The 25279-nt window shown below is 39.7% G+C and overlaps 1 protein-coding gene across 1 annotated transcript in view; it reads right to left on the bottom strand.

The window, feature by feature from the left end:
- MTHFD1L (methylenetetrahydrofolate dehydrogenase (NADP+ dependent) 1-like) overlaps positions 1-25279 on the bottom strand; it is a 148382-nt gene that overhangs the window by 27816 nt on the left and 95287 nt on the right. The window contains exons 25-26 of the mRNA XM_017739428.1: positions 22509-22616; positions 20676-20828 (exon numbers count right to left, since the gene is read on the bottom strand). Coding sequence (XP_017594917.1) covers positions 20676-20828; positions 22509-22616 — 261 coding nt within the window. The remainder of the gene's footprint in view (positions 1-20675; positions 20829-22508; positions 22617-25279) is intronic.

Here is a 25279-nt window from a genome sequence, read left to right as displayed (position 1 = left end):
CAGCAGCAGCAGTATGTGCACAGCTGTAAAACATCTGGCACGCAGGTGTATGAAATGGCATTTGCTTGCTGTCTGCTAGTCACCACACATTTTTTTGAAAGATAACAAACAGTTATTGTGCAGAAAGATAGATAGTACTGTTGTGCTCACTATTGTAAGTTACATTTATCTTCAATGGTGTAATCTCCAGAGCAAGGCAGAAGAATAAATGTTAAGAAAGAGAACTTTTATGGAAGTCAAGCATGGTCCTTCACATTGATACAGATAATCTAGCTTGGATCCTGGTTTATTTACAAGGAGCAAGTGGTTGGGGCTGGAAGGCACACTTTAAATAAATCCTCTGACATTGAAATAGAATGGGAGCAAATGCTTTTCTTCACCAGCTTGAACTTATGAGTTAATGCCAGCAACATTACAAACATTAATCTTAAATATAGCACCAACAACAGACTAAACACAAAACTCTACAAAAGAAGTATGGCTGTATAAAAGCAAATTTGATATACAAAGGCAGCTTACATAGAGCAAAGAAGAAAATGAATTGCTTTCAGCATAAGACATTAGATATCTGGAAAAAAATACGTAAAAAAATTAAATTTAATCAATGTCATGTTTGCCAAAGGTGTTGATTAGACAAAATTACTAACTCTAGAGTTCTCCTTAAGATAGTACAAGACAGACCTACATGGCAAAACTGAGGAGGTAAGTCATGCCCAATGCCTACCATGAGCATGCAGGCACACGTGTGAGCTTTAACACAACAGGTGCAACACTAGCAATGAAGATTTTAGCATGGACTGATAAGCCACGTTCAGAATCCCTCAACAGCTTGCACTACACCTGGAAGCTACATCTTCATCAGTGCCACCACTTGGGTATGCGTTTGCTTACTCACAGTACAAACACCTTACATTTCTGCTCGTGTATCCGTAATGGACATATGGTGGCTTGTGTTGTGGGCAAATGGAAGCAGTGTCTGCTATACACTTGTTCATTCCCCAGTAACTCCTACAGAAACTTGATGAAACTCTGGTGGCACTAGGACTTTTCCTACCTGAACCAAGTTTTCAAACAGCAGTCCAAGGAACAGATTGTCTGATTTACAGTCTATTGAATATATATGACCTGGTCTATATGACATATCAACAACACAATTCAGCTTGCAAACTCCATGTCCTTACTATTGCAGAACTCTTGATTTTCCTCTGCTCTTACCCTCTTTCTGTACAGCAATACAGCACCAAACTCTCAATGTGGGCAACACACAGGAAAAACAACTGTGTAATCCAATCAAATTATCCAAGCAATATTGAAACCAGAAAATACTCACTGGTCTTTTCCAAGCACTGTCATACCCAACAAAATGTTTGCTTTTTCTTTCTATGTTAACTTTTTTCACAAGGTTTTCTCCCCAAAGGAAAAGCTTATCACATCTCTCAAAAGCCTATGGTTACTGAAATGAAATGGAACAAGAATGATTCTAGATGGGTAGTCATGAAGACAGGAAACACAAGACAGGCATTTTAGAAGGAAGGGCAAGTCTACTATAAATCAAAGCTTTCCAAATGTTTCCAGCTCCAAAATGGATTGGCACCATGAGGTGATAGGTGCTTTGGCAGAGATTAAAACTGACAATGTGAAATGAAATATGTGTAGGTTATTAAAATAGCGAGCTTTGCTGGCAGCTGGGGTTTGTTGAAATTCTAATCAAGTTTCCAAAAAGAATTAATATTTGGAATTAAAAGGGATTGCCTCATCTATTGGCAGAAGTTTTAAGGCTCATTTAATTAGTCCTGAAAACAAATGGGTGCAATATTTTTCTTTAACTGATATTATGCAAATGCACACACATTTCAGTCTACCTGTACTTCTGCAGACTTCATACTTCTCTATCCTTGCTGTTAAGGCAGCTGGAGTCAGTTAGCAAATGTCTCTCATTTTGATAATTTGAAACAGCAATTCGACCGTATCCATAACTCTTTGCACCAGCTCTGTTCTCCCTTGAGTCATCAGTACAGGACCAAGCCCTCTGAGCATGTCATTGGCAACTTTTTGATTCAAAAGTAAATGCTAATGATTTACTAGGAGAAGTAGATTTACTACTTTGCCTCCTGCAAATACACTGTTGCTACGGTAGGAGAGGTGCCACTCCAAACACTTCCAAAACAGATGAAAAATAACAAACCCCTTTCTTTCTGCTTAAGACATATGAATAATATTCTGAGATATTACCTACAGTGCTGAATCATCAGCTACCTTTACCTTCTGATCATCCATAAAGGACAACCTTCAAAAGATTAATCAAAAACCTGAAAAAGAGCTAGTTTTTGCTAAATAAGTGGCAAAGAGTCAGAGCAATAATCCATGAGCATCATTATGCCATAATGTATCATCTAGACTGTAGCAACGTTTCATGAACTATTTCAAAAACAGGCCTTGCAGCTGCTTGGTCTGGAGGATGTGTCATGGGATCAGTACACAAAAGGAAAGCAAAACAAATACCTCAGATGCTACTGAAAATTTCTGCTGGAAAATACAAAGATTTTGATTCCAGTTTTGTTAAAAGATTGGTGGATCCCTCCAAAGGATTGCAGATAAGCAACTAAACTTTAAATTACAACATTTAAGGTGGATTTTTAAGCTGATTTTTTTCTAGTTACCGTAACTTTTTATCATTTTACTAAAAATAAGTGAAAACCCAAATCAACAACTTACACCATTCCTATGTTCAAGACCATGTGAACATCAGGTGGTGGGAAGGGTTAACCTGTGTGTGTTAACATAAGCATGTTGGAAAGCAGTACTAAAGAATAGATATTCTGTGCAAAAATTAACACAACTCTGCATTCCTCACTTTGGTCTCTTTCCTACCCTGTACTTAAGTCTCCATTCTGCCCAGGGGCTCGATCTCCTCTCCGGAAGGAGAGGACTGCAGCTGGAAGGGGATGAGGCTGCCCCTAGGCTCAGGTACATGTACTCACGTGCAGACTGCTGCCCTGCCCTTGCTCCTCCACGGCCAAGAGGATGGTCTTGTGGGACTGCAGGAGCTTTGTCTTAGCTCTGTGTAAGCTAACTTGGGACTGGCCACCCTTCTCTGATGTGATAAGCTTGAATTTTTACACTTGCTCAGGTCAGCAGCTTTCTTATATCTGCTCATTTATGGCATCTGCCAGTTAACATGTGGGTCACTAAATGTGCCCTGCATATTAAGCGGCTCATCTGTAGTTCTGGAAATGTTTCGGAATAAATATAACAAGCTTCAACATCTCAAAGGATTTTAAGGCTGGGGTTGCACTGTCTTTCAAACAAGGCCTCAAGTGGCACATGCTACTGCTAGCAGTACTAGCTTGCTTTCCCCAAAGTTAGGTATTTTCCCAGTTTTGTTGCTTTTGATGGACAATTTGCTTCTCATTGGAGTACAAGGACTGTACCTAACTTGTGCCTCCTCTGTGACGCGTCAGAAAGTTACTGCTGAAAAGCACAGTGCAAGACACAGCGTGTTCCTGCAAATACATTACATGATAGCCCATCAAATGGGAAGAATGGCACTGCAGATTGATTTTGAATAGCACATTTGGGATTTGCTAAGGATGTCCATTGCACAGCAAACATCTACTGCCTGACATCTTGCTTGTCTGCCACTGACAACACGTTTTCTATCAATTAATGAACAACTTCCAAAATACACTTTTTGCAGCCTTTATCTAAGGGTATGTGAAGTAACTTGTGATATAAGTTAAATAAACTCTTCAAAATATGCAGCCCCCCAAACCAGTCTCCTTAATGTAAGGTCATTTCTGACGTACCTTATTTATCTTTCATGAATGCCTCAGGGCATAAGTAGGTACACTAAGATATCAACAACCACTTTTACAATTAGGTAATTGAGTCTGCAAATTGCAGTAAATATCCCCGATTCCTGGCTATCAGCTGAAGGCATTATTCAGAGGAGACACTTAATCCAAAGGCAATGCATGAGAAAGACTGAAAAATAGCTGAGTGTGCATGTGGCATTCAAATGAATACAAAAATTTCTGTCAGAACAGAAGTAAGACATGGCTTGGAAGATTATTACGTATTTTGATTACGGGAGAGGCAAAACAAAATTATTAAATAGAAAAACGAAAACTTTTAAAGTCTATCAGCTGGAAGGAAAAACAAACATTGAGAGCACGGCTTTGGAGACAAGATAGAAAGTAACGCACCACCTATGAAATGATACACAAAATGGGCAAGTAAGAAAGGGGCCCTTCACAGCAAGAGAAACAACGAGATGCTGTGAATCACAGCGACTCTCAGATGCCAACAGGGTGGAGAGCCAAAAGACTATTTGTTATCTGCTGCCAAAGGGTATAAATCAGCACATCTAGAACAAACACATGGTGCCTACTCCGAGCACACCTGTCATGATACCTGGATGCTGGAGGTGACCTGCACAGGTGTGTCTTGGTGCTTGGGAGTACATAGCAATGACAGCCAGAGTGACTGAAAATTAAGTTTCTTCTCCCATCCTAATTTTGCCTCAAGATTTGCTGCACTGTTGCAACATTATTTTTTGATATCTCTAAAAGCTATTCTTTGAAGGGCACGTGGGAAAACAGTACAGAGAGAAGAAACAAGTGTGAGGAGAATGAGAGGGACTGGAAAAAAAAGGGGAAAATATGTCCTGTGCAAACAGGGATGGTACCAAAGCCATTTGGGAAAACACAGCAGGAAGCAGAGAAAAACACTAGCTGAACTAACACTCAGAAGATCTCATCAGCAAAATGCAAAGAATGGAGGGACATGACTTCAGAAGATAATTGCTAAAAGATAGAAACAATGGAGCAGCAGTAATGATATTATAGAGTCCTTATACCTCTCTGAGGCCTGAGAACAACTACCATCTCTAATGAAGTACAAGCAACATCCATCTCAGTAGCCTTAACTTCAGGAACAATTCTGCCCTCATGCCTGTGAACTAGGTAAAATTCCTATTTTGAAGACCTTGAAGTAGCCAAAGCAAGCAAGGAAAGGAATATAAAGATGTCGAGAGTTTCTGAGAAATGCATTTTTAAAGCAGCAGTAAAGAACTACTTACTAAGAATTTATCATAGGCATCTTAAAACCCATTCTCAATGGAATTAAGAATCAATATTCCATTGCATCCTAAGCCAGATAATTTTAAATGTAATTAATCTTTTCTTCCATGGAAATTATATAGAGCTGTTAGAATTATGTAGGGCTGAAAATAACACTATTTAGAGGTTGTGAAAAGGCAGAAACACCCGATTTCCTTTTTTCCCTCTTTTTTGGAAATTGTTTTCTTTCATTATTTCTACAGATTAAAAAAAAAAAAAAATTCAGCAGCTAGTTTCCTCTGAAAGTCTATACCTCCTATAGTTTCTTTCACACTTGGACTCAAGTGCATCACAGGATACACAAAACAGAAAAAGAATGGGTCCAAGATGCATTTACCTTAAACAGGCATGTCCTTTTCCCTTTTATCTTTAAACACAAAAAAGTCAATTAGTTCTTAACTTAGTTTTTTTCCATAAAACTACAAAAATCCTTTGAGTTTTGTTAGTTTTCTGTTGGTTTAAAACAGGTCCTGCAACTTCATCATTTGTAAGAACCTGCTGTCCCATAGCAGCTGCTTTTAACACTTCCTCAGTAGAGTAGATTTATCTTTTGAAGTCCTCACTGCAGTAAGTTGCGTCAGACTTATTACACACATGGAACAAAACTAATACAAACTACCTGGCAATTCCTCCCCATGACCTGCACTAGTGATGAACACACTAACTCATCTATTTTAGAAAATCAGACCTAATCACAACATCAAAAAGAGAACAGATTTAGATTGTCTTCCTCTGAATGTCTGGAGGCTTCTCCTCAATTTACAAATGAGTATTGCACTTTCATTTTAATGTGGTCCTGTAGGTAATTTTACCTCATACAAAATGACACACAACCAGCAGCACTGGCCCAAATAAGAGAGATCTTTACACCTCAGTTAAAATGGATTTAGGTGAAGGTTTGAATTAATTTTACAGTTGAAGCAAATGTATTTTATGCACTTGGCAACTTTTCCTCCAAACTTTCCTTTAATTTGTCAACTTTTTCTAAAAATTTACCTGCAAGAAATTCCTTGAGGCTTCACATAAATTGACTTTCTACTTTCTGTTTGTTGGTTTTCACTAAACTACAGAATAAACTTTACTGGAGGGCAAAGTACAATTTACTAAAACAAATTTAAAAAGTGGAAGCTCATTCTGTGGCAAAGGCTAAATTATGTTTTCCAAGAATCGCATTTGGCAAGAGACTTAATACAGCAGACTGCCTTGGTTTCCAGAGGTTACGTCTGAGTTAAGGGAGAGCCAGCAACACCAGCCCATAAACAGTAACACAACATGTGAAGGAGAGCTTGAGCAGAGAGCTGAAGATCATGAAAAGTTCAGGACTTTCTGAGATTGAATTTAGGATGTAAAAGCTGCTTACTGCTCAAGCAAGTACCATTAAGAACACACCTTTCATTCAGTACATTCCCTGGCTCACGCACGCCTGGAAGAAGCCAGAAGTCTTCTAACTGACCTCCCTCCCCACCCTTTATCCTTTTTGGCAAGCCTGGAAGAACAAGACAGAGTGACACTAAAGGGATGTAACACTTCACAGTCAAGGAATAAAACGTGGATTTGAGTGGCACAGAGATGGGGCCAGCAAGTCTCCCCTTTACAACTACACAGGCAGAAGAAAGGAGGTAACAACACACATTTTGAGGGTATTCACACTCCTGCTCTGCTGCACAGGTGTTGCTGGCACATGGAAACATGGTCATAATTCAGATGAACTCAGGACCATTGGCATGCATATTTTGAAATTCGGACCACACAGAAAAACCCCACATTTGAATACAGATGCTTTTCAGTCCAGGACTGATCCCCATAACAGCATGTATGTGGTTATTGGTTGGTTTTGGGGGTTTTTGTTGTTGTTTTTGTTTTTTTCTTTAATATACAACTTCCTCTTGGCTGTATCCCTAAAGTTGTAAATTACACACTCTGTGTTTAATGTATGCCAAAACCTCGTTTTCCATTTTGTTTCCATAAAATTTAAAGTTTTATGGTGCCAACAACATAGCTAAATTCTCTCCATTTAAATAAAGCCCTTTAATTGCAATTTATTCTCATGTATATCCTGAGCTGAAACCAAAAGCTATTTCCATTTGAAGGACTAGAAAGAATATTCTTCATTTCTGCAATGCAATGATTCAATTTTTTTTCCCTCCACTAGCTTTTCTGCTTCCCACACTGGACACATTCCATCCTTTATGTCAAACCTGTCAAAATAAAAACTGCCTCCAGATGCCAAAATAGCTCCCAGGAGGAAAAATAGAGAAAAAAGAAGGAGGACAAAAAAAAAAAAAAAAAAAAAGAGAGAGAGAAGGAAGATGTGGAAAAGGTGGGAAAAAAGGAGGAAAAAGATTAGGCTTTTGACCACTATCATGAAGATATGATGGCATCTATGAAATAATATCAATTTTCTGCAATGAAATGTAGGAAAACTGAACACAATGAAGGCGTGCTTTAATGGGTAAAAAAATGCATTCATTTTCAATGCAGTCCACAATCCAAACAAAATGTGGATAAACAACCAAATGATGATTCCTAGTACTCTCGACTGTCAACAGAAATCTCTCCAATTATAGAGAAATTTTCCACAAATATCTGCTGATCAAACTAAAAGCATCCTTCTATCAATTAATTAATTCCCACAATTTACATTTTTCTGTACTTATAAGGAAATTCTTCTTGCATCACATGACAACTGCTCCATTCATTGCACTCCATCTCCAATAATAACATCATGAATTAAGTCAAACAAGTATAAACTGATGGGTGGAAAACTGCCTTTTCAACATAAATACACAGAAATCCTTAAAACACTTTCAACAAGAAAGAGATACCACTCAAAATTGGTCAATGGCAAAGCTGAATAGGAATTGAACTGTATAGCACATACATTTGCTCTGGATACTGATACAGTGCATACAAGAGCAGGAGTACTCCCTGTTAAGGCTGGGTTTGAATGGGTATTTACAGAAGGTTCAACAAGGCCAAGTGCCAGGTCCTACACTTGCATCACAACAACCCCAGGCAGTGCTATGGGCTGGGGGGACAGCAGCTGGAAAGCTGCCCAGCAGAGAAGGACCTGGGGGTGCTGGTCGACAGCAGCTGACCATGAGCCCGCTGTGCCCAGGTGGCCAAGAAGGCCAAAGGCATCCTGGCCTCTGTCAGAAATAGTGTGGCCAGCAGGGCCAGGGCAGTGATTGTCCCTCCTGTACTCAGCCCTGGTGAGGCTGCACCTCAAGTGCTGTGTTCAGTTTTGGGCCCCTCACTACAAGAAAGACATTGAGGGTCTGGAGCACGTCCAGAGAAGGGCAACAGAGCTGGGGAAGGGTCTGGAGCACAAGTCTGATGAGGAGTGGCTGAGGCAGCTGGGGGTGTTTAATCTGGAGGAGGCTCAGGGGTGACCTTACTGCTCTCCATAACTCCCTGAAAGGAGGGTGTAGCCAGGTAGGGAGTTGGCCTCTTCTCCCAGGCAACCAGCAACAGGATGAGAGGATATAGCCTTAAGCAGTGCATGGGGAGGCTCAATTTGGTTATTAGGAGGAATTTCTTCACAGAAAAGGTGATTAGACATTGGATTGGGCTGCCCAGGGACGTGGTGGAGTCACCATCCCTGGAGGGCTTTAAGAAAAGATGTATGTAGCACTCAGTGCCATGGTATAGTTGACAAGTTGATGTTTGGTCATAGGTTGAACTCCATGATCTCAGAGGTCTTCTCCAAACTAACTGATCCTGTGATTCTATGAAAAGAGTAAAATGGTAGGAGAACAGAAGCAGTATCAAAGTCCTTTCAAACAGGCACATATCCTGCATAGTAGTAACACTCTTGGAAACCTGAAATTGGATCTGAGCCAAAACCATGAGCTGGATGATGAGAAAAATCTGCAGGACAGCCTTCTGAACAACCACTGGCTGAATGAAGCCTGAAGATGCTCATGAGGGAATTCCTCTGTGAGCAGGGAAATCAGGCATTTACAATCTCATAATATGAACAGTACTGCATGTAAGATACCAAACTCCACCAGCTTTTGTTTTCCAGCAAAATAACCAGACCCTTGTATTTTGGGCTATTTAATGAATCAAAGGAAGGTAAAAGTCACAGATTTTGTTGTACAGTTTCCTTGTATAAACCCTCAGATCAGCAGTTCACTTCTGAGCCCCAGCAGTTTTTGAGAGCTGTGCAAATGCAGTAACTTCTGAGCAGCAAGGGCCAAGTGTTGCAAATGGAACTGAGCAAAAACAACTCAGTGATACCACCTATGTGACATTTACTACTTCCTTTTTGGGGGTGCATTTGTCATATTATGATATGGATAGCATTGCCTAAAAGAAAAAGGGTAATATAAATTAACACTACTGAGATTCAACAGTCTCAGGTGTCCCCAAGTACACTTCTCCAGCAGCACTTCTGCTCCTCATAGCAGACTGAAAACAAGGATCAAGGAGCCAAGCAGGAACTCTTAAGTGGTGCTGAATTTCATGCTGTTTTGTGAAAAAAATACAAGTGAAGAGTAAAATTAAGCCAGGAGATTTATTTTCCCTTATCTAAGTTAATCTTAAAAAATACTAGAAACAATACAACAGGTTTCTACAGGTGACAAATTGTCCTAGTTCTTCCAGCCTCAGTCTACTGGTTGTTTTTATTGAGTGAGCAAGTAACAAAACCAGATCATTTCAGTGTAAGAGTTTACTGATGATTTACTAAAAGGCAAACACATTACACACATTTCTCTGCTGCTTTTACTTTTGGTATGCTCATTTGATTGCAACAGTGAAACTAGAAGGCTACCTCAAGACACACTTGATATTCAGTATTCGTAGGGTGTTAGCCTGGTAGGTGCCTTACAAGATACAAAAGATTTGCCACTTCAGTGAGAGGTATTATACAATCCCTTCCCTTTCAACAATGCAGCTTTCTCATCTACACATACCCAGTGTTCCTTCACAGACTGCTTTTGATTATAAAACTAGAATTTAAGGAGAATCAGAGCAAGATTTTCTGAAGATTGCAGGGGATATAAATGATATTTCTGTGACTATCACAAGCCTCCATGTGTTTAATAATTGATGTGTTGGTTGCTAAATGATTATTGAAACTTAGTAGCTTTATGCCATTTTGCATGTTTGTAAAAACGAGAAACAGTTGATTTGGACTCAACCACCCTTTTAAAATTGCTGTAGACATGTAGTCTCCAACTAAAAAAAGTGAAATAAAAACCTGTAAAAGTGACATTAAAAAATAGCCTCTGAGTGGCTGTGCAGAAAAGGAACCATGACCTGATTACCTAATTCTCACTACTTTTCCTGAAACTATGCATTCTGAGGTTAAGTTTAGACTCAAAGTCTTCAGAGCATTGCTGAGCTTGAAGTAGGACAGCTTGTGTAGAACTTTAACATTTCTAAAATACTTTCTTTCCAACTGCAGCATTCCTATATATGACTGAATAACTCATTCTGAACTTCTTCATGTCACTATCTTTTCTTATTAAGCCTACAGCCCAGCTCCTTATGTTGTCTAAAGAAACATAGTTATTAAAGAAAGATGCTGTGGTCAGGCACTCCAGCCTAAAATATCATGCAATTATAGAATTTTATCTTCTGAAAATATGGAGTCCCTAGAGAGAAACTGTTTAGCCTACTAGCTCCAAACTTTGACATGTTATTAAAAAACACTATTAAATATGTGAAACCATTTAAAAAGAATGTTCCATTTTTATCAGGCATTTTTACATGACTTCAAGAAAAACTGAATGTCCAGCTGCCAGGCACTAATCTGTAAAATGTCAAGCACTGACACAGCTAGCTAGCATGGGATTATCATCCACTGGATGGTTATGGAGGTAAGAGTCAAAATTATTTCAAAGAAGCCAGACTTTCCTGTGAAAGTGAACACCCACCCATCTGGTGCCACATCTCAGATCTTTTGCAGCTGTCCCAGACTGCACCACTATCTAGCCTGTTTCATTGGGAATACTCTCCTGACACAGCTTTGTGCCATTCCCTTGGGTCCTGCTGACACTGGTCACCAGAGAGAGGAAGCTGTAGACTGCTATGAGGTCTCCCCTCAGTCTCTTCTTCTGTTCACTTCATAAACCGAGTGATTTCAGCTGCTCCTCATAAGGCTTCTGCTCCATACCCATCACCATCTTCATAGCTCTCCTCTGGATGCTCTGTAATAGCTTTATATCCTTTTTTTATTGTGGCTCCCAAAACTGCACACAGGACTTGAGGTGAGGCCAAGGTAGTGAAAAGGTAACTGTCTACTCATGACATTTCATAATTTCATAAGTAAAGAAAGATTGCTCTTTTCAAAGCAAAACCATTACCACTTATCAAAGGCAAAATTCAGTGTGCCAGCATTTGTACCTTTTGGGGTTTCTTTTAAATAGGGACACACGAGGAATATCTCAGGAAATGCTTTAGGATTTTTATGTGGGCGGGTGGGTGGAGTAGGGGAGGAGTAGCAGCATAACTTTATCTTTTAGCATTGTGCACTGAATGTAGGTCAGCCTACTCCAGTGGAAACACCCCATACTGATTCTTCACATTCTTAGACATAAACATGTAATGATTTTGCAGGCCAGGAAATCGTGAATTTGGTTCCTTGTCCTGTCCCAGACTTTTCAGGGCAACCTTACTGTTTGTATCTCTGTACTCCTTATTTAAAAAAACCCCAAACCATGTCAAAATTTTGCTTGTCTAGGAAATTACTAATACAAAGAGATAGCATGTAAATGTTGAGTATTATAGCTCCGGTGGTCCATGTCACAATGTAATTTTTAGAGAAGTTCAGTTTCTAATTTCTCAGTAAATACTATTTTGTGCATAACAAATGCAGGATGCATTTATTTCAATATAAAGCAATCTGGAAAATGCCCTTCCTTCCCTATAAAAGCTATTTTTAAACTAAAAATAGATATATATTTTACTATGTAAAAGTATAACCTATTTTTAACCTCACATTGTCATATGAAGTTTATGGAGAAAATACTTAAAAAAAGGAAATCAGAGTCCATTTCCTGTTTTAACAAGGATAATCCCTTGACCAGAAGGCACAAATATTCATTCCTCTTTAATGTTAATTAGCACACTATTTATTTTATATTTCAGAATTTAACAAAAGAAAGCAAGTTGCTGGGAACATTAAGTTCAAAACGTCTTTCACCTTATTTATCCAGAACTCAATAAAACTGTTCCGTCACAGACTTGCAGCCTCCAGCTAGGTTCCTGCTATCAGCCTTAAATCATTTTTAGAGTTGCAGTAACAGTAAGTTGCCAAACTCAAATATACAGCTATCTACATCTGCTAGATAGTTTGTCTTACTGGACAGTCTGGAAAAATTTCAGTCACTTGATCCAAACTGTAAAGTTTTTTGCTGCTACCAAGGAATCAATGCTTTTAAAATCTGTGAATCACCATTTGAAAAATGCATCTACAAGAATGTTGAAAGGACAATGGTTTTTTTCCTTTAGGGGAGCATAAGATAACCTCTCAAAAAAATTGGATATAGACAGGAATTTTAAAAAGTAGCTACTCCTTCCTCAATGAATGGCTGAATCTCTAAATTTACCATTTGGGCCATAAAGAACCTTTGCAGAAACTGCAATTTCTTCAACTGAGGAGCTTATCAGGCTGAACAAACAAAAATAGGGAGCATGAAACATAATTTCAATTTCTCCCCATACAGAGGAACAGCAGAAAGCTGGAAGTGACAGGAGTATGGCTGCTGCTATCACACTGAACCATGACAGGCAGCAGCAATACCCACCCTGCCCCAAAGCAATCAGATTCAGTGACCCCCACGTCTGGCAGCATCAGCCTCTTCACACAGCAAGTCACGCAAAATATCATGAACGGGGGAAGAAACACCTGGATGACCCTCTCTAATGCTCAAGTCTGTACATCTTCTGTATGGATAGCACAATCAAACCCATAACACTGCTGTTTCTAGGCACTCCATAAACTGATTGCTGAGCTCTTCACATTTGATCAAAGTCCACACATACCAGGCTGATTGAATGAGTTCTTAACCAAAGCCATTTACCTGCTCTGGACACACATCAGGTGTGCTAACCAGCACGGTCAGAGCAGTAGGGTAGGAGCAGGGTGGGCAGGCAGCACTGCTGCACCACAGAGAAGCTGCCATGATTCACCCACCCACTTCCCTCTCTGCCCTGCAGAACACCCAACAAGAGGCATTCACTAACTGCTCAAACTTGCACGTGCCTGCATTTCCACTGCAACATCCCTCTTTCTTGTCTGAAGTCATGCATAAAACCCAAGGGCAGTTGTCCAAAATTGGCGCTGGCTTCTGTCCAAATTGCACTTCCTACTTTTAACTGATACATATTTGTTAAAAGCAAGCCTCATGCAAATAGGGTAATGTACATCATTCAAAGAACCCTGCTCTCCATATGGAATATCAGTCTCTTGTTTTTTTCCTTTCTTAACTGATGCAGCCATATCCATTCTCGTCTGGGATTGTGCACTGTAAATCAGAGACAAGGAAATGAAACAGATAGAACACATAACCAAACTGGTTATGATCACAGGTAGGTCTCACCGGAACAGACAGCAGGGATCTTAATGACTCCCAGACTCTCTGAAGGTCTTGAGCAGAGGACCCTTTCCCAGAGGTACCCCTTTGGCTCCATGCGCCCTACAGGTGATTCCCATTTGCCTACACTGATGGCATCTGCATGCCTCAGACAGCTGCACTGAGTTCATTACATACAACTTCTCAGGTCTGATTGATGAGGGCAAGGCATTCACAACCTCACTGAACAAAACTGTTCCAGAGCATAAGGAGTTCTCTTGGTTCAGCATCGCTCAAACTTGTCCCCACTAGGCAGGCACTACCCGTGATCAATGAGTCCATACTGCCTGAGCTGGTGTGTCGAGTCAGCTCATCTGAACTGAAAACATGTGCTCAAGCACTTGTGATCCTGGCATACCAGTCTGAGAAATTCCTCTGCAGCAGCTCTGATCCACCATACCTTCCATGCCCTTCTGCATGCAAAGCAAAGGAGGTTAGGTAAAATTCCCACAAGAGATGGGAGACAATCAAAATGCACTTTCAGGGGATCAGTGTGAAACTTCTTCTGGCTAAAGTGAAACATGAAAGTCACTTCTTGTACTTGTAAGTAAGTTTTAAATTTACCTACTTTCAGATAAACTACTTCAGGTTAACACTGACATGTTTAAGAGCTTGAACATAATGTTACATTTCTATAGATGTATTTAATATAAATATACTTGGAAAAGATGACCAAGGAAACCTGATTGATACAACAAATACATTTGGTTGATTTTTGTCACTAAAGTTAATTTTGCTTGGAACCAAATTCAAACATTTGCATAGAAAAAATTCTCTGACAAGGCTTAAAATATGGTAAGATGGGAAAATAATTCTGGAAAATAGTGGATACTCTGTATACAAAGAAATAATTTCACAAGAGTCATACCGAAATTCCTTATAATGGAGGTTGCAGTAAGAAAAAAATCTCATCTAAACTAAACATGAAATAGCTTACCAAACCACAGGGTCTATTTTCTTCTTCAATTTGTTGTCTAATGATTTTTATCCCACCCCAAAACACAGGTTTTCCTTCAACAATTCAATTCACTGAAATAACACACACACCTACAAAACTTCTTTTTTTTTCTCAGTAGAAAACAAAGCAAAACCACACATTAATTTCTCTAACTACAAGTGCTGGCCCTCAAGGAATGAAAGGTTAGGTGGAATAAGCAGTAAGAAGCTACAAATTTAATCTGGCCAGCAATGGAACGTGGTGTTTCATTCAGAAGAAATATGGTACATTATTACGATGTAGGTTAAATAATGCTTACTAGCAAACAACCAGCAGCCAAGAGAGACAGCACGAACTATACAGAATCTAAGTAAGTGTCTTGCCTCCATTATCTGTCAAGATATTTCTAAATGCCAGAGGAGGAAGAGAGGCTGTTTTGTGGGGTTTTTTGGGTGTTGTTTCAGGTTGTAAGAGAGTATTTTACCGTACGCCTGTGTCACAGCCATGGCATGGAGGTACAGTGATCCAAAGCAAAATATATTTACTCTGTATTTCCAACAAACACTGGCTTATCCACATCAATTTAAAAGTAAAAGCACAGACTCCATGGACAAAGTAAACAGTAAATGCACAGCCTACATGGACATTTCTATCACTTAAAAACGGTCTTTTCTATGCACTTTCAAAAGTTGCAGAAATGATAATGATATCTTCAAGCCAGCTAAACTCTACTCTTTTCCTCTTCAATTAAAAAAAAATCCTTAGTCATCAGCAAGGCATGTTCTGCTCTCCCGTAACTACATCCATTACTCACATGACTTCTTCCTGCCCAGATCTTACATCATGTCATTGTTTTAAGTAATGCTTTGGACCATCTTCAAATCTCTTTAACCCTTGTGGCTTTTACCTCAGTGTCCTCTTCCAGTTCTCCATGTACATCTTGAATGTGTCTTCAAAACATTTTACAGGTATCTCCTCCCATTGGAGGATACAACTCTCAGTTTTTGCCTTTCCAGCCAATCCCATCTTTCCAATCCTGCCCTTAATCTTCTATTCCCATCTTCTGATCACAAATGGCCATAGCGATCCTTGAATCTTAACTGCCTCATAGTCCACACACCTGGGATGTTTGCAAAGGCTGCCACATACCCCATTCCCTTATAATCTACAACTTTTTCCTCAGCCCTTCATCTAAATCATTCACTTAGGACTACTTTTGCCTCATCTGCAGAGACCCTCCCCTCTCCAGCCAACCCAATACCATCACAACCACGTCATGCAATCCACCAAGGGCCAGAAGTAGATCTCCTGTTGTTACAGTATTCTCAGCCTACTAATCTCTCAGCCTCTAGCTTTTAGACACAACAAACTGAAGTTGTTTGTCCCCACTCTCACTTCCAGCCATCAGTCATACCTATCTGGTCACCCCCAGCCCATCAACCCTACCCTGAATAATTTATCAGCCTCCACCAAGTGTACTATCATTCAGCATTTCCACGTGTGCATAGCTGGCCACTGTACAGGAATGATGCACCCTTTGTAACTCAGAAAACCTCTGTCCCTTGTTGGGATGACACCTACTATAATAGATACAAAGGCACATCATCTAACAGAGGACAGCTTTTCTTTCCCTCTTACCAATTTTCAATTTAGAACTAAACAATTGTTAACCTGCTTTCCTACATGAGTTGAACTTCATGGCTTTCCTTTACTCTTACTGCTCACACACTTATTGCAGTTATTTCAAAACCAGCCCGCAGAGGCTGTGAGCACCTAGCTTTCACAACTAGCTGCTCTGACCACTGCTGCAGCACAGCAACTATACAACACCAAAGGCAGGTGTCAAATGCCACCATCAGGGACATTTTTTGGACCAAGAGTGATCAGAATACCTAGCAGAGCTTAACTCCCTTGTAAACAATATAAAATTGAACTGTAAGCTAAATGTTTTACAAAGCAAATATAAACCTCACCATTGTTTATGTTTTTGAAACATACCCTGTGTTACACAGATCATCAGGATGAGTTGAGCAATCCAACAATAATTATTCATCTGTCCCATAAAAGCACCTGAGAGAAGTGACAAAATGACAGTTTGGAGACAACCTGGGCACCATGCACCACTGAAGAACTGCAATTTCACTTCAAGTAGCCTGCACTCCAGCTTATGTTCAATAGACACTCTCAAAACTTCTTAAGCTCTTAACCACTAAGAAAGAAGAAATTTATTCAACAGGGAACAATATTTTCCTACTGAAAGTATTAATAAAAATACTTATTTTCAAGGTCTTTTCCCTCTTACAATATCCAGGTAATACTTTGGCAGGACAATCCTGGCTCTCACCCACAAGGGAACTAGAGCTTTATTGCTCCCATACACTGATTTCAAACTACACTGGGTCACCCCAAGAGTTCCTTCCCAGAGGATATAGTTTCAGCACTAGTTCCAGAGACTTGAACTTCTTTCTTCATGAGGAGAAAAATGTTTCTGTAATAGGTTGACCTTTCTTCAGATATGTTGATATCTGAAGGATGTCAGTTCATTGTGAGAATTTGGAAACTGGCATGACTCCAAAGGCTCCACATATTTTCAGAGTGACCTTGCCTGTAACTTTAACCCATTAAAATGAAAGTGCATGGCTGGAGAGGAGTAGTACATACTTAAAAATCTCACTGTGATTCAAACACAGATTTATTACCTGCACCAGTGATTTGGTGGCATCAGTTCACAAAGGCAAAAGACAACACATTTTATTCCTATGACCTTCCTGCATTCTTGCAACTCACATGAAAGAGAACAATGGAAATGTGGCTGAATGTGAGAAAGCACCAAACTGCTAGGGCTTTTTGGGAGGGTGTGGAGAGAAACACACATACTAGAAAAAATCTAATAATTCCCCACCCAAGCATTGCTAGTGAATGACCTCACTGGTTTCCTACATATACTCCAGCAGCTTTCCTGCCATCACTCTGTTAAGCCAAGCAATGATGTCAACAGTCCACCTGTGAGAGTGATGTAGCCCTGTGGGTCATGGTCTCAGAGAACTTGGATAAAACCTGTGCCAGTGTTAATTAAATACACCTCTTGTTTCACTGCTGATTTCCTCTGATAAGGCCCAGCTCATTTTTCCTGGAAAGACTTCCATGCTGTATGGGAAGCGGAGCCAACCATAACAGAAACCAAATATTGCTTAGAGAACATGAAGACAACATGCTAAATATTTAGTTTAAAAAAAAGTCACTGCATATCAGCGCTGGGATAAATACAAATCTCATTACTTTGCATGTGCTAGTGACAAGGCTAAACTACAAATGCTAGTTACTGCAGATAGTTTATTATCCTTCAGCAGTACTTATCTCTCTCATTTGTAATGCTCTTCCCAATTACATTGGAGCAGAACTCTAACAACCTGCTTTACTGATAAATTCTGACAGGCTAGAATACAAGAAGTTCGCCCAGTAAAAAATATGCTTGGAGAATGGAGTTTGACATTTAATTAGCATCAGAATTATCACTACAACTTTAATGAAAAATAGCATTTTTTCCTGCCATCAGAAAAGGTCTTAGCTGTAAGAAGGTTCTGAGCAGCTTAAGCATTAAGGAACCTCTCCATTAATACAATTAGCCAGCAAGCAATGGAAGGAAAAAAAAAATATGCTGCTCCTTCTTTTTTTCCTATATAAAGAAATCTAATCTACTGTCATGACTGGATGTCTCCACTATATGCTGTCACTGGGATTTCAGTAATCCCTCTACCCATAGCACTGGCTTCCAGCCACCTTAAGCCCTCAGGACATGCCCTTTTATACTTGCTTTATTCTTGCAGACATTTTCAGATAGCTTTATTAGTAAGAGCACTGTCAAAGGAAGGCTTTCAGTTTTGAAACCAGACATCAAAAATATTTCTTCTTGCACAACTTAAAAAGTAACACTAACCCTAAGACTTAGTTGCTGACAACAATGCACACAAATAATCTGAAAGGTGGCAAATCAGAAAAGTGATCTCCAAAGTAGTCGTACAATTATACTATGAGAGTTTGTTTCATGATGATCACAAGTCTCCACTCTGAAAGGCAGCAAGTTGGACCTCTTGCTATAAATTTAATTCTGAAGAAAGAACTGTGTGGTAACGATGTTAGGAATACATTCATATTCATTCATTCATTCTGATTTGGAGCAATTGTGATGGTTCCAAGAAGTGTTCTGTCCCACATTCCTGAGCATTACATTCCTGAGCATTAGCAATATTTTCCAAACAACCAGTGATCGATGTCCATGTATTTACATTTTTACCTCTTGGGGATCTTATGTTTATACAGTACCTCACCTACAAACTCTCTTGGAATACATAACACAGAGTATACTGCCTACCCAGCTTGGGATATGGGAGAAGTTCCATGACTAATACAACCTCTCACCAAAGTCAGGCTAACTAACTTAGATGTATTTTTTACACTCTCCTCCCATAAGAAATCCCATATATAAAAAGTCCTTCATAAGAACTTCATTTTTTGGTTCTAAATGGGAACAGAAAATGAGAGGTAATCCTTGAAATTGTTTGGTTTATACTGCTCCTATGGACAGTTTCTACGGATTTATGACACCGAACTGCAGCTAGTTTGTAGCAAAGCATGCAGGGTGTGACTCATTCACAAAGCTCAACCCAAGAATATTTCATTCTGACATCCAACAGAATAGCTCCCTCATGGATTTGAATTAGTTGCTGCCCATTACTCACATGCACTCCTTCTCATAACTTCATGACACACAACTTGCAGTGCAAACTTGAATCCAGGCCATGAAGGAGATACTAGAAGTTCTGACAAATTTTATCCTGTCACCAGTAATTGGAATTTGGTCTTACACAATTTAAATACACAGCTGCACTCTGCTTCTGGTGGATGTGCATAATGTGGTCATGCAGAAGGAAAGCATATCCCCAAGTCCAGTGACTTAAAGTGACACACTTTCCTGAACTACAGGAACCCTCCTGGTCAGAAAGTACTTCCTTCCTTGTTTCAAACACTTGATTGTTTCAGAGGGAATTCAAAACAATAGATTAGAAATTTTCAACCTTTCCTAAGTGTACTGCTACACAAGGAAATCAGGCCGTGCTCTGGGAAGATGAGATAACATTGGGAGAGTACTCTTTCCGGAAATGCAATGGCTTTTGCATCCCTTCTCTAGCACCATCCCATGAATCAGCTACATGTAAGTAATAACTCTAGCTACGAGATGTCAGATGCAGTTCAGCTGCTGTTTGGATTAAGATGTGCGTGGTTGGCAGAAGGCATGAGCCAACTCACTTCTCAGCTATTTTGATAAGGCCTGTAAGGGAAGAAAGTATCAGGAGCTTCCGAATCCGAGTCTGCACTTGTAAGGATGGGTAGGAAGAAAGGATGACGATTGCCTCTTTTTAGCACCTCATAGTTTAAATCTCTAAAAAAGGAGAAGGAATGTGCTATTATTTCTTCAGTTAGAAATCTACCCCTTTCCACTATAACTTAGTTTTACAGGACCAGTAGTGATGTTCACAAAGACTGGGAGCAGATCAGGCTCATCAGCTGAAGAGCACTTATTTTAAGCTTATTCTCCAGCACAAGTCCTTTAATCTAAATACATTAAAATTGTTTGTAATGATGGAGGAAAGATTTAAAATTTAGAATACAAATATCTAACTAGTTATTTATGGTCTGCAATTTGAATAAGAAAAGGCAATGGACAAGTAAATTCATTTTTCTGCAGCATTAGGGTGCCTAAATACCCTAGACTAACCTAAAAACAACAGCAACAGAAACAACAGCAAGAGCCATTCTCTCAGACCTGACAGTCAAAGCTCTTACATGACATGGCATTTTCTTGATTATCTTTTCCTATCAGCATAGAGCTATGAAAAGTTTGAGGATAAGATTAGTATACAAAAACAAGAACTCACATGGTTCTACACATTATTTTTAGATACAAACAGGAAATGCACTTCCCTCTCAAGCTGGGTCAAAGGGGAGTTATCAAGTAGAATACTTTGCACTCACCGTTCCTACCAGAGGGTAGATGAATCCAGCTCCAATGCTGGCTCGCACATCGCTAATCGGCAAAATGAAACCAGTGGGAACACCCTTCCTCTCAGGCTGATGGGAGAGGGATAGGTGAGTTTTTGCCATACAAATGGGAAGGTTTCCAAATCCCTAACAAAAAAAGGAAAAAAAAAAAAAAGAAAAATGTTTTTGAATTCACAGTAAAGACACATTATGTTTTTGTTTTGTTATCAGTATCTTCTGGAAACCCTAAAGCCCACATAGCACTAGTTAATTTTGGTAACAGCTAATAACTCAGAAGTGGGCCGAATATGGTCTTATACATGTTATTCTCTCTCACCTCAGGCCTCTGTTGCCAGAGACTTGGCTGTAGTGATACCTAGCTTCTAGAGTGGGTTCTCAACCTACAGTTAGGTGCAAAAGTTGCCTATGCAACAGCTAAAGTGTGCTGTTTTCAGAAAGGGTCCACAACAGGTACCTCACTTAACATAAAACCTGTACCAACTTAATAAAAATCTAGCACAGCAGTTCCCTCTGGGCTCTTATGACCTAGTTTGACACCAATTTGAGACCAGGATTCAGAGTCCAAAATTTTCTAAGGGTAGTAATGGCTTCCTGGGGGTAAACGCAGATGGTAATCATGTTACTTTCCTTTGTTTTTAAAGAAAACAAAAACTGCATGAGGTGATGGCACCCATTTCTCTAATGCCAGTGTACTAGTTACTGAAAATGTGGGAGAAAATCAGGAAAAGTAACCCAGCAGCTCTCCCCCCATCATTTGTCTCCAAGTTATTGATTAATCTTGAGTCAGGCACCTTCTACTCTTCTGTTCAATTCCTTGACAAACAGGGCCAGTTCACAAGGCCAGGAGGAGAGGCAGTGCTTCAGGGAATTGTCTCTGCCACCCACTGCTGACAACCCTTTAATGACATTGTGAAAATATTTCCTAACACTACTAACATTTAGACTAAAAAATGGATTAAAGAATCACAGCAGGAAAAAATAAAGGCATGGATTATTTTTCTCCAAGCACACTAAGTAATCTTTTCCATTTAGAAAAATCAAATTAATTCTTAGGACATTTGCATTATAGGGAAGATGGCTACACTTCTGCCTGTCTGACCAAGTTGCTGAAGTTTACTCCGGGATTTTCCTTAATATATTGTCCATAGTTTCTACTTTCTGACAGAAAGTCTCCAGCCACATTTATATCCAGAAGCCATTCCACTACAAAAACCACATTCACCTCTCCACGTGGTTTCAAAACTTTTCAAACTGTAACATGCTCCCACATGCTTCAGGATAGGTGATCTATTTCATGTTCTAGTACTCACAACTCCTTGAAAATAATAGGAACAGAAAGAAATCAAAAGATTTTACAAATATTGGGACCTTTGTCATCAATGTGCATAGCTGTGCACAGGTCCTGCTGTGTTTGCAAACCCTTCTTTGCAGGCACAAATGAATACTCATATGCTAAAATTGGTTGTATCTGCTAGCTGCAACTTTTGCAGATATGCAGTTACCACGTTTAAGAGAGTAACCCAAAATTACCACACTACATAGAAAGTACAGTTTCATGGACAATCTCAGAAGTATTCTGAATGCTGTTCATATCTCACAGGAGATCGCTTTCAAGGTTAAAACCATTCTGTTCTATGGAATCTAAACCAATCCATACTGACCTCCACAGTTCAGCACCACGGGTAAGCTCATGCCTTTCAGCAAAGCCTGACTTAATGTTCTGGTCTGAGAACATTTTACACCCTGAGGTTTCCCAAGACTCGCATCCAGCAAGTGCCCGTCTTCATAATTCTCTGGTGTTCTTACCTGCTGGGTGTAACGATCAACTTGTGACTGCGCAGTGGGAGACAACTCTATATCCTGAGCTCCATACACCTTCTGAGCAATGATCCTTATTTTTTCAACAATAGGAAGCTGCAGAGACAAGGAAATAATACAAGGATGAACATTAGCCAAGAGAAACTAGGATCTTGTTTGCTGAGTGAGATCTCTGAATCTCTCATTTAGATTCATCCTTGTCAAATGGGCTTGCTAAAGCATGAGACAAAGTAAAGAGCACTGGTGATGGATATGATACGCAGCTACAGGTACAGGAATTAACAGCTGTGATTTCAGCTACTCCATCATTTGGAAGCTGCACAATTTGTGCATTACAGAGTTGACAACATGAGCCTGAAGAGGGGGAAGAAAATTACTGCCATCTAGTTAAAAAAATCAAGAGCTAACTCACACTGCAGATAGGAGGAAGCAAGCTCCACTGGGTTAACAGGGATCATTAGACAAAAAAGTTTCATTCCAGAATAAAGACAACCGACACAACCAGTGGACAAGGCAAGGTAGGAGGCAGCCAGGGAATGATCCTCTGAGAAGCAAGGAATTCTAGGAGAAAATTCCTGACCCATCACTGCTCCTTTGATTGTGATTTTCTTTTATTTATTATTATTCTCACCTCCTCTCCTTTCTAACATGCATATTTTAATTGTAGCTTTGATATTGGACACTTTGGACACTTAAAAAAAAAAAAAAAGTGAAAGCGTTCTAGAATTCATTTTGAAACCTCAAGTCACTAAGTTCAATCCCAGTCTCCAAGAGTATTCACATCACATTACTCAGCTCGAACTGGACAAGTTCTGCTTTCATGACTTCTATTTGAAGGCAGATGCAGACTCTCACATTCAGTCTGTCAGAAAACCCTTAACAGATTTTCAAGAAAGTTTTTTGTGGTCAGATCAGGCACTTACTTTTTGTGCCATCATTTCTGTGCATTTAAACAACCCTTTCCTATTTCCTTGTTCTCTTTCCTTTTGTTTTTAATGACCGAGGAGACAGCAAGTGTGACTCCTCCAGCCTACTTCAAACAAGTCGTTCTCTGACTTCTTTCAATAGGAACAGGATGATGGAGGAGGGATCTTACCACCAGTTCAGCTAATTCAGTGCTGACTACAGATGGCCAGAGATGTGTGCAATATTAAAGGGAATATTTCATCAGTAACTTGTAGCATATTTAATTAACAACACACATGGAAGAAGTGCTAAACAAAATCCAGAGACATCACTTAGGGAGGAAGACTTGGTAATCTCAAGCAATACAAAAAGCACCAGAACACAAAATAGAAGTGTTTCATTTTATTCTAACAAAGGCAAAAAATTAATTAATTTGTGAATAACGAACTCTATCTGGGGCATTTATAGGAAGTTCCACAGTTAACCACATTTTTGCAATGCCTGTCTGGAAGTAGTTCTTTTTCTACAAAGATACATCAGCTGAAGGGTTTGTGTCAGATCAACCTTTTTTGTATTTATGACTGAATTTTAGAAAAATTAAAGCTTACATTAATAAAGAACTCCAGTAACAGAGGCATCACAAGAAAAGAATCTCACCAGACTTCCAAGTACCTTAAATGTAAGGCAGTTAAAAGCTACTAAGGCTCAGATAAAATCCTCCCTCAGATCTGAAATTTCAGACAGGTTTAAAGAAGCTTCACAAGACACTCTTTGAACATGCTCACTATACAATTACTGCACCTTAATTGGGTGGAATAATATCACATTCCTAACATCAGGCTTTTTACAGGAATCCAAGCAGTGCAAAAAAATCTAATCAGGATTGGAGATAGCACATTGCAAATATCCTGGGTATAATTCCTGGCAGTAGTAAGCTGAATGGAATACTTGGTGCCATGGACAGCCATCACGAGATGAAACTTGTCTCAGGGTGATTATTAAACACGTTCATATCCATGGCAGTTTTCAACACAGTGGGAGAAATGCAAAACATGTCTGTTAATTTGCCTTTTGGGTGCTGTTTGCTTGCAGTCAAGGACTAACAGCAATGGCAAATGGAAAGGCAAAAGGCATTCCATTCCCTGTTGTCAGCAGGCCAACATCAAAACTAACAGCTTTCTGCTTAAACCTCAGTAAATCCATTGAGATGGAGATGGACATTTAGATTCAACTTGCATTTGTGTCAAAACATTTCAACCTAATTTGACAGCAGTATAATTACTGCACCTTCAGCCCCCTTCCAATGACCATAGCCGTATTTTCCAAAAGAAGCCCAGCAGGGCTCTGGCTAACATCACAGGAGAATGCTTTAATGACAGTGGTGGCACTCTGCTTCTCCTGGCATATGTGCAGTGTCTTGCATGACTGAGTCTGAGCTGGACAGTCAAACCATATCCCTATTGATTTATGGTCTGGGGCTTTTTTCTGGTTTGTTTTTCCTTTTACCAGAATTTCAGATACTTCTTGGGTCGGTACCCACACCTCAGATTTTGCAAATGTAACTTCAGAAGAATCACCATTGGGGAAGGAATTGTGTGAGTGTGAATGGCAAAAAAAAGTGGTTTCCTGACACTGTCATGTTTTTGCCAGGCCTGTGCACACAAACAGGTGAGGCAATTTGTGCGTGGTGTTAGAGGAGAGTTTGAGCCTATTTAATCTCAGCAGAGGCAAGACAAGTCCTGGCTGAGCCAAATTCAGACAGAAACCAGCAGGAAGGCACAGATGTGCTATAGACATTAACACACTCTCAGATATGCTTCCTTCCTGAAGTTTCAGGAGGAGGGGACGGAGTA

The sequence above is a fragment of the Corvus brachyrhynchos genome, unplaced genomic scaffold (assembly GCF_000691975.1).
Source record: "Corvus brachyrhynchos isolate BGI_N302 unplaced genomic scaffold, ASM69197v1 scaffold14, whole genome shotgun sequence".
NCBI classification, from domain to species: domain Eukaryota; kingdom Metazoa; phylum Chordata; class Aves; order Passeriformes; family Corvidae; genus Corvus; species Corvus brachyrhynchos.
This window is presented reverse-complemented; position numbering and strand designations above follow the sequence as displayed.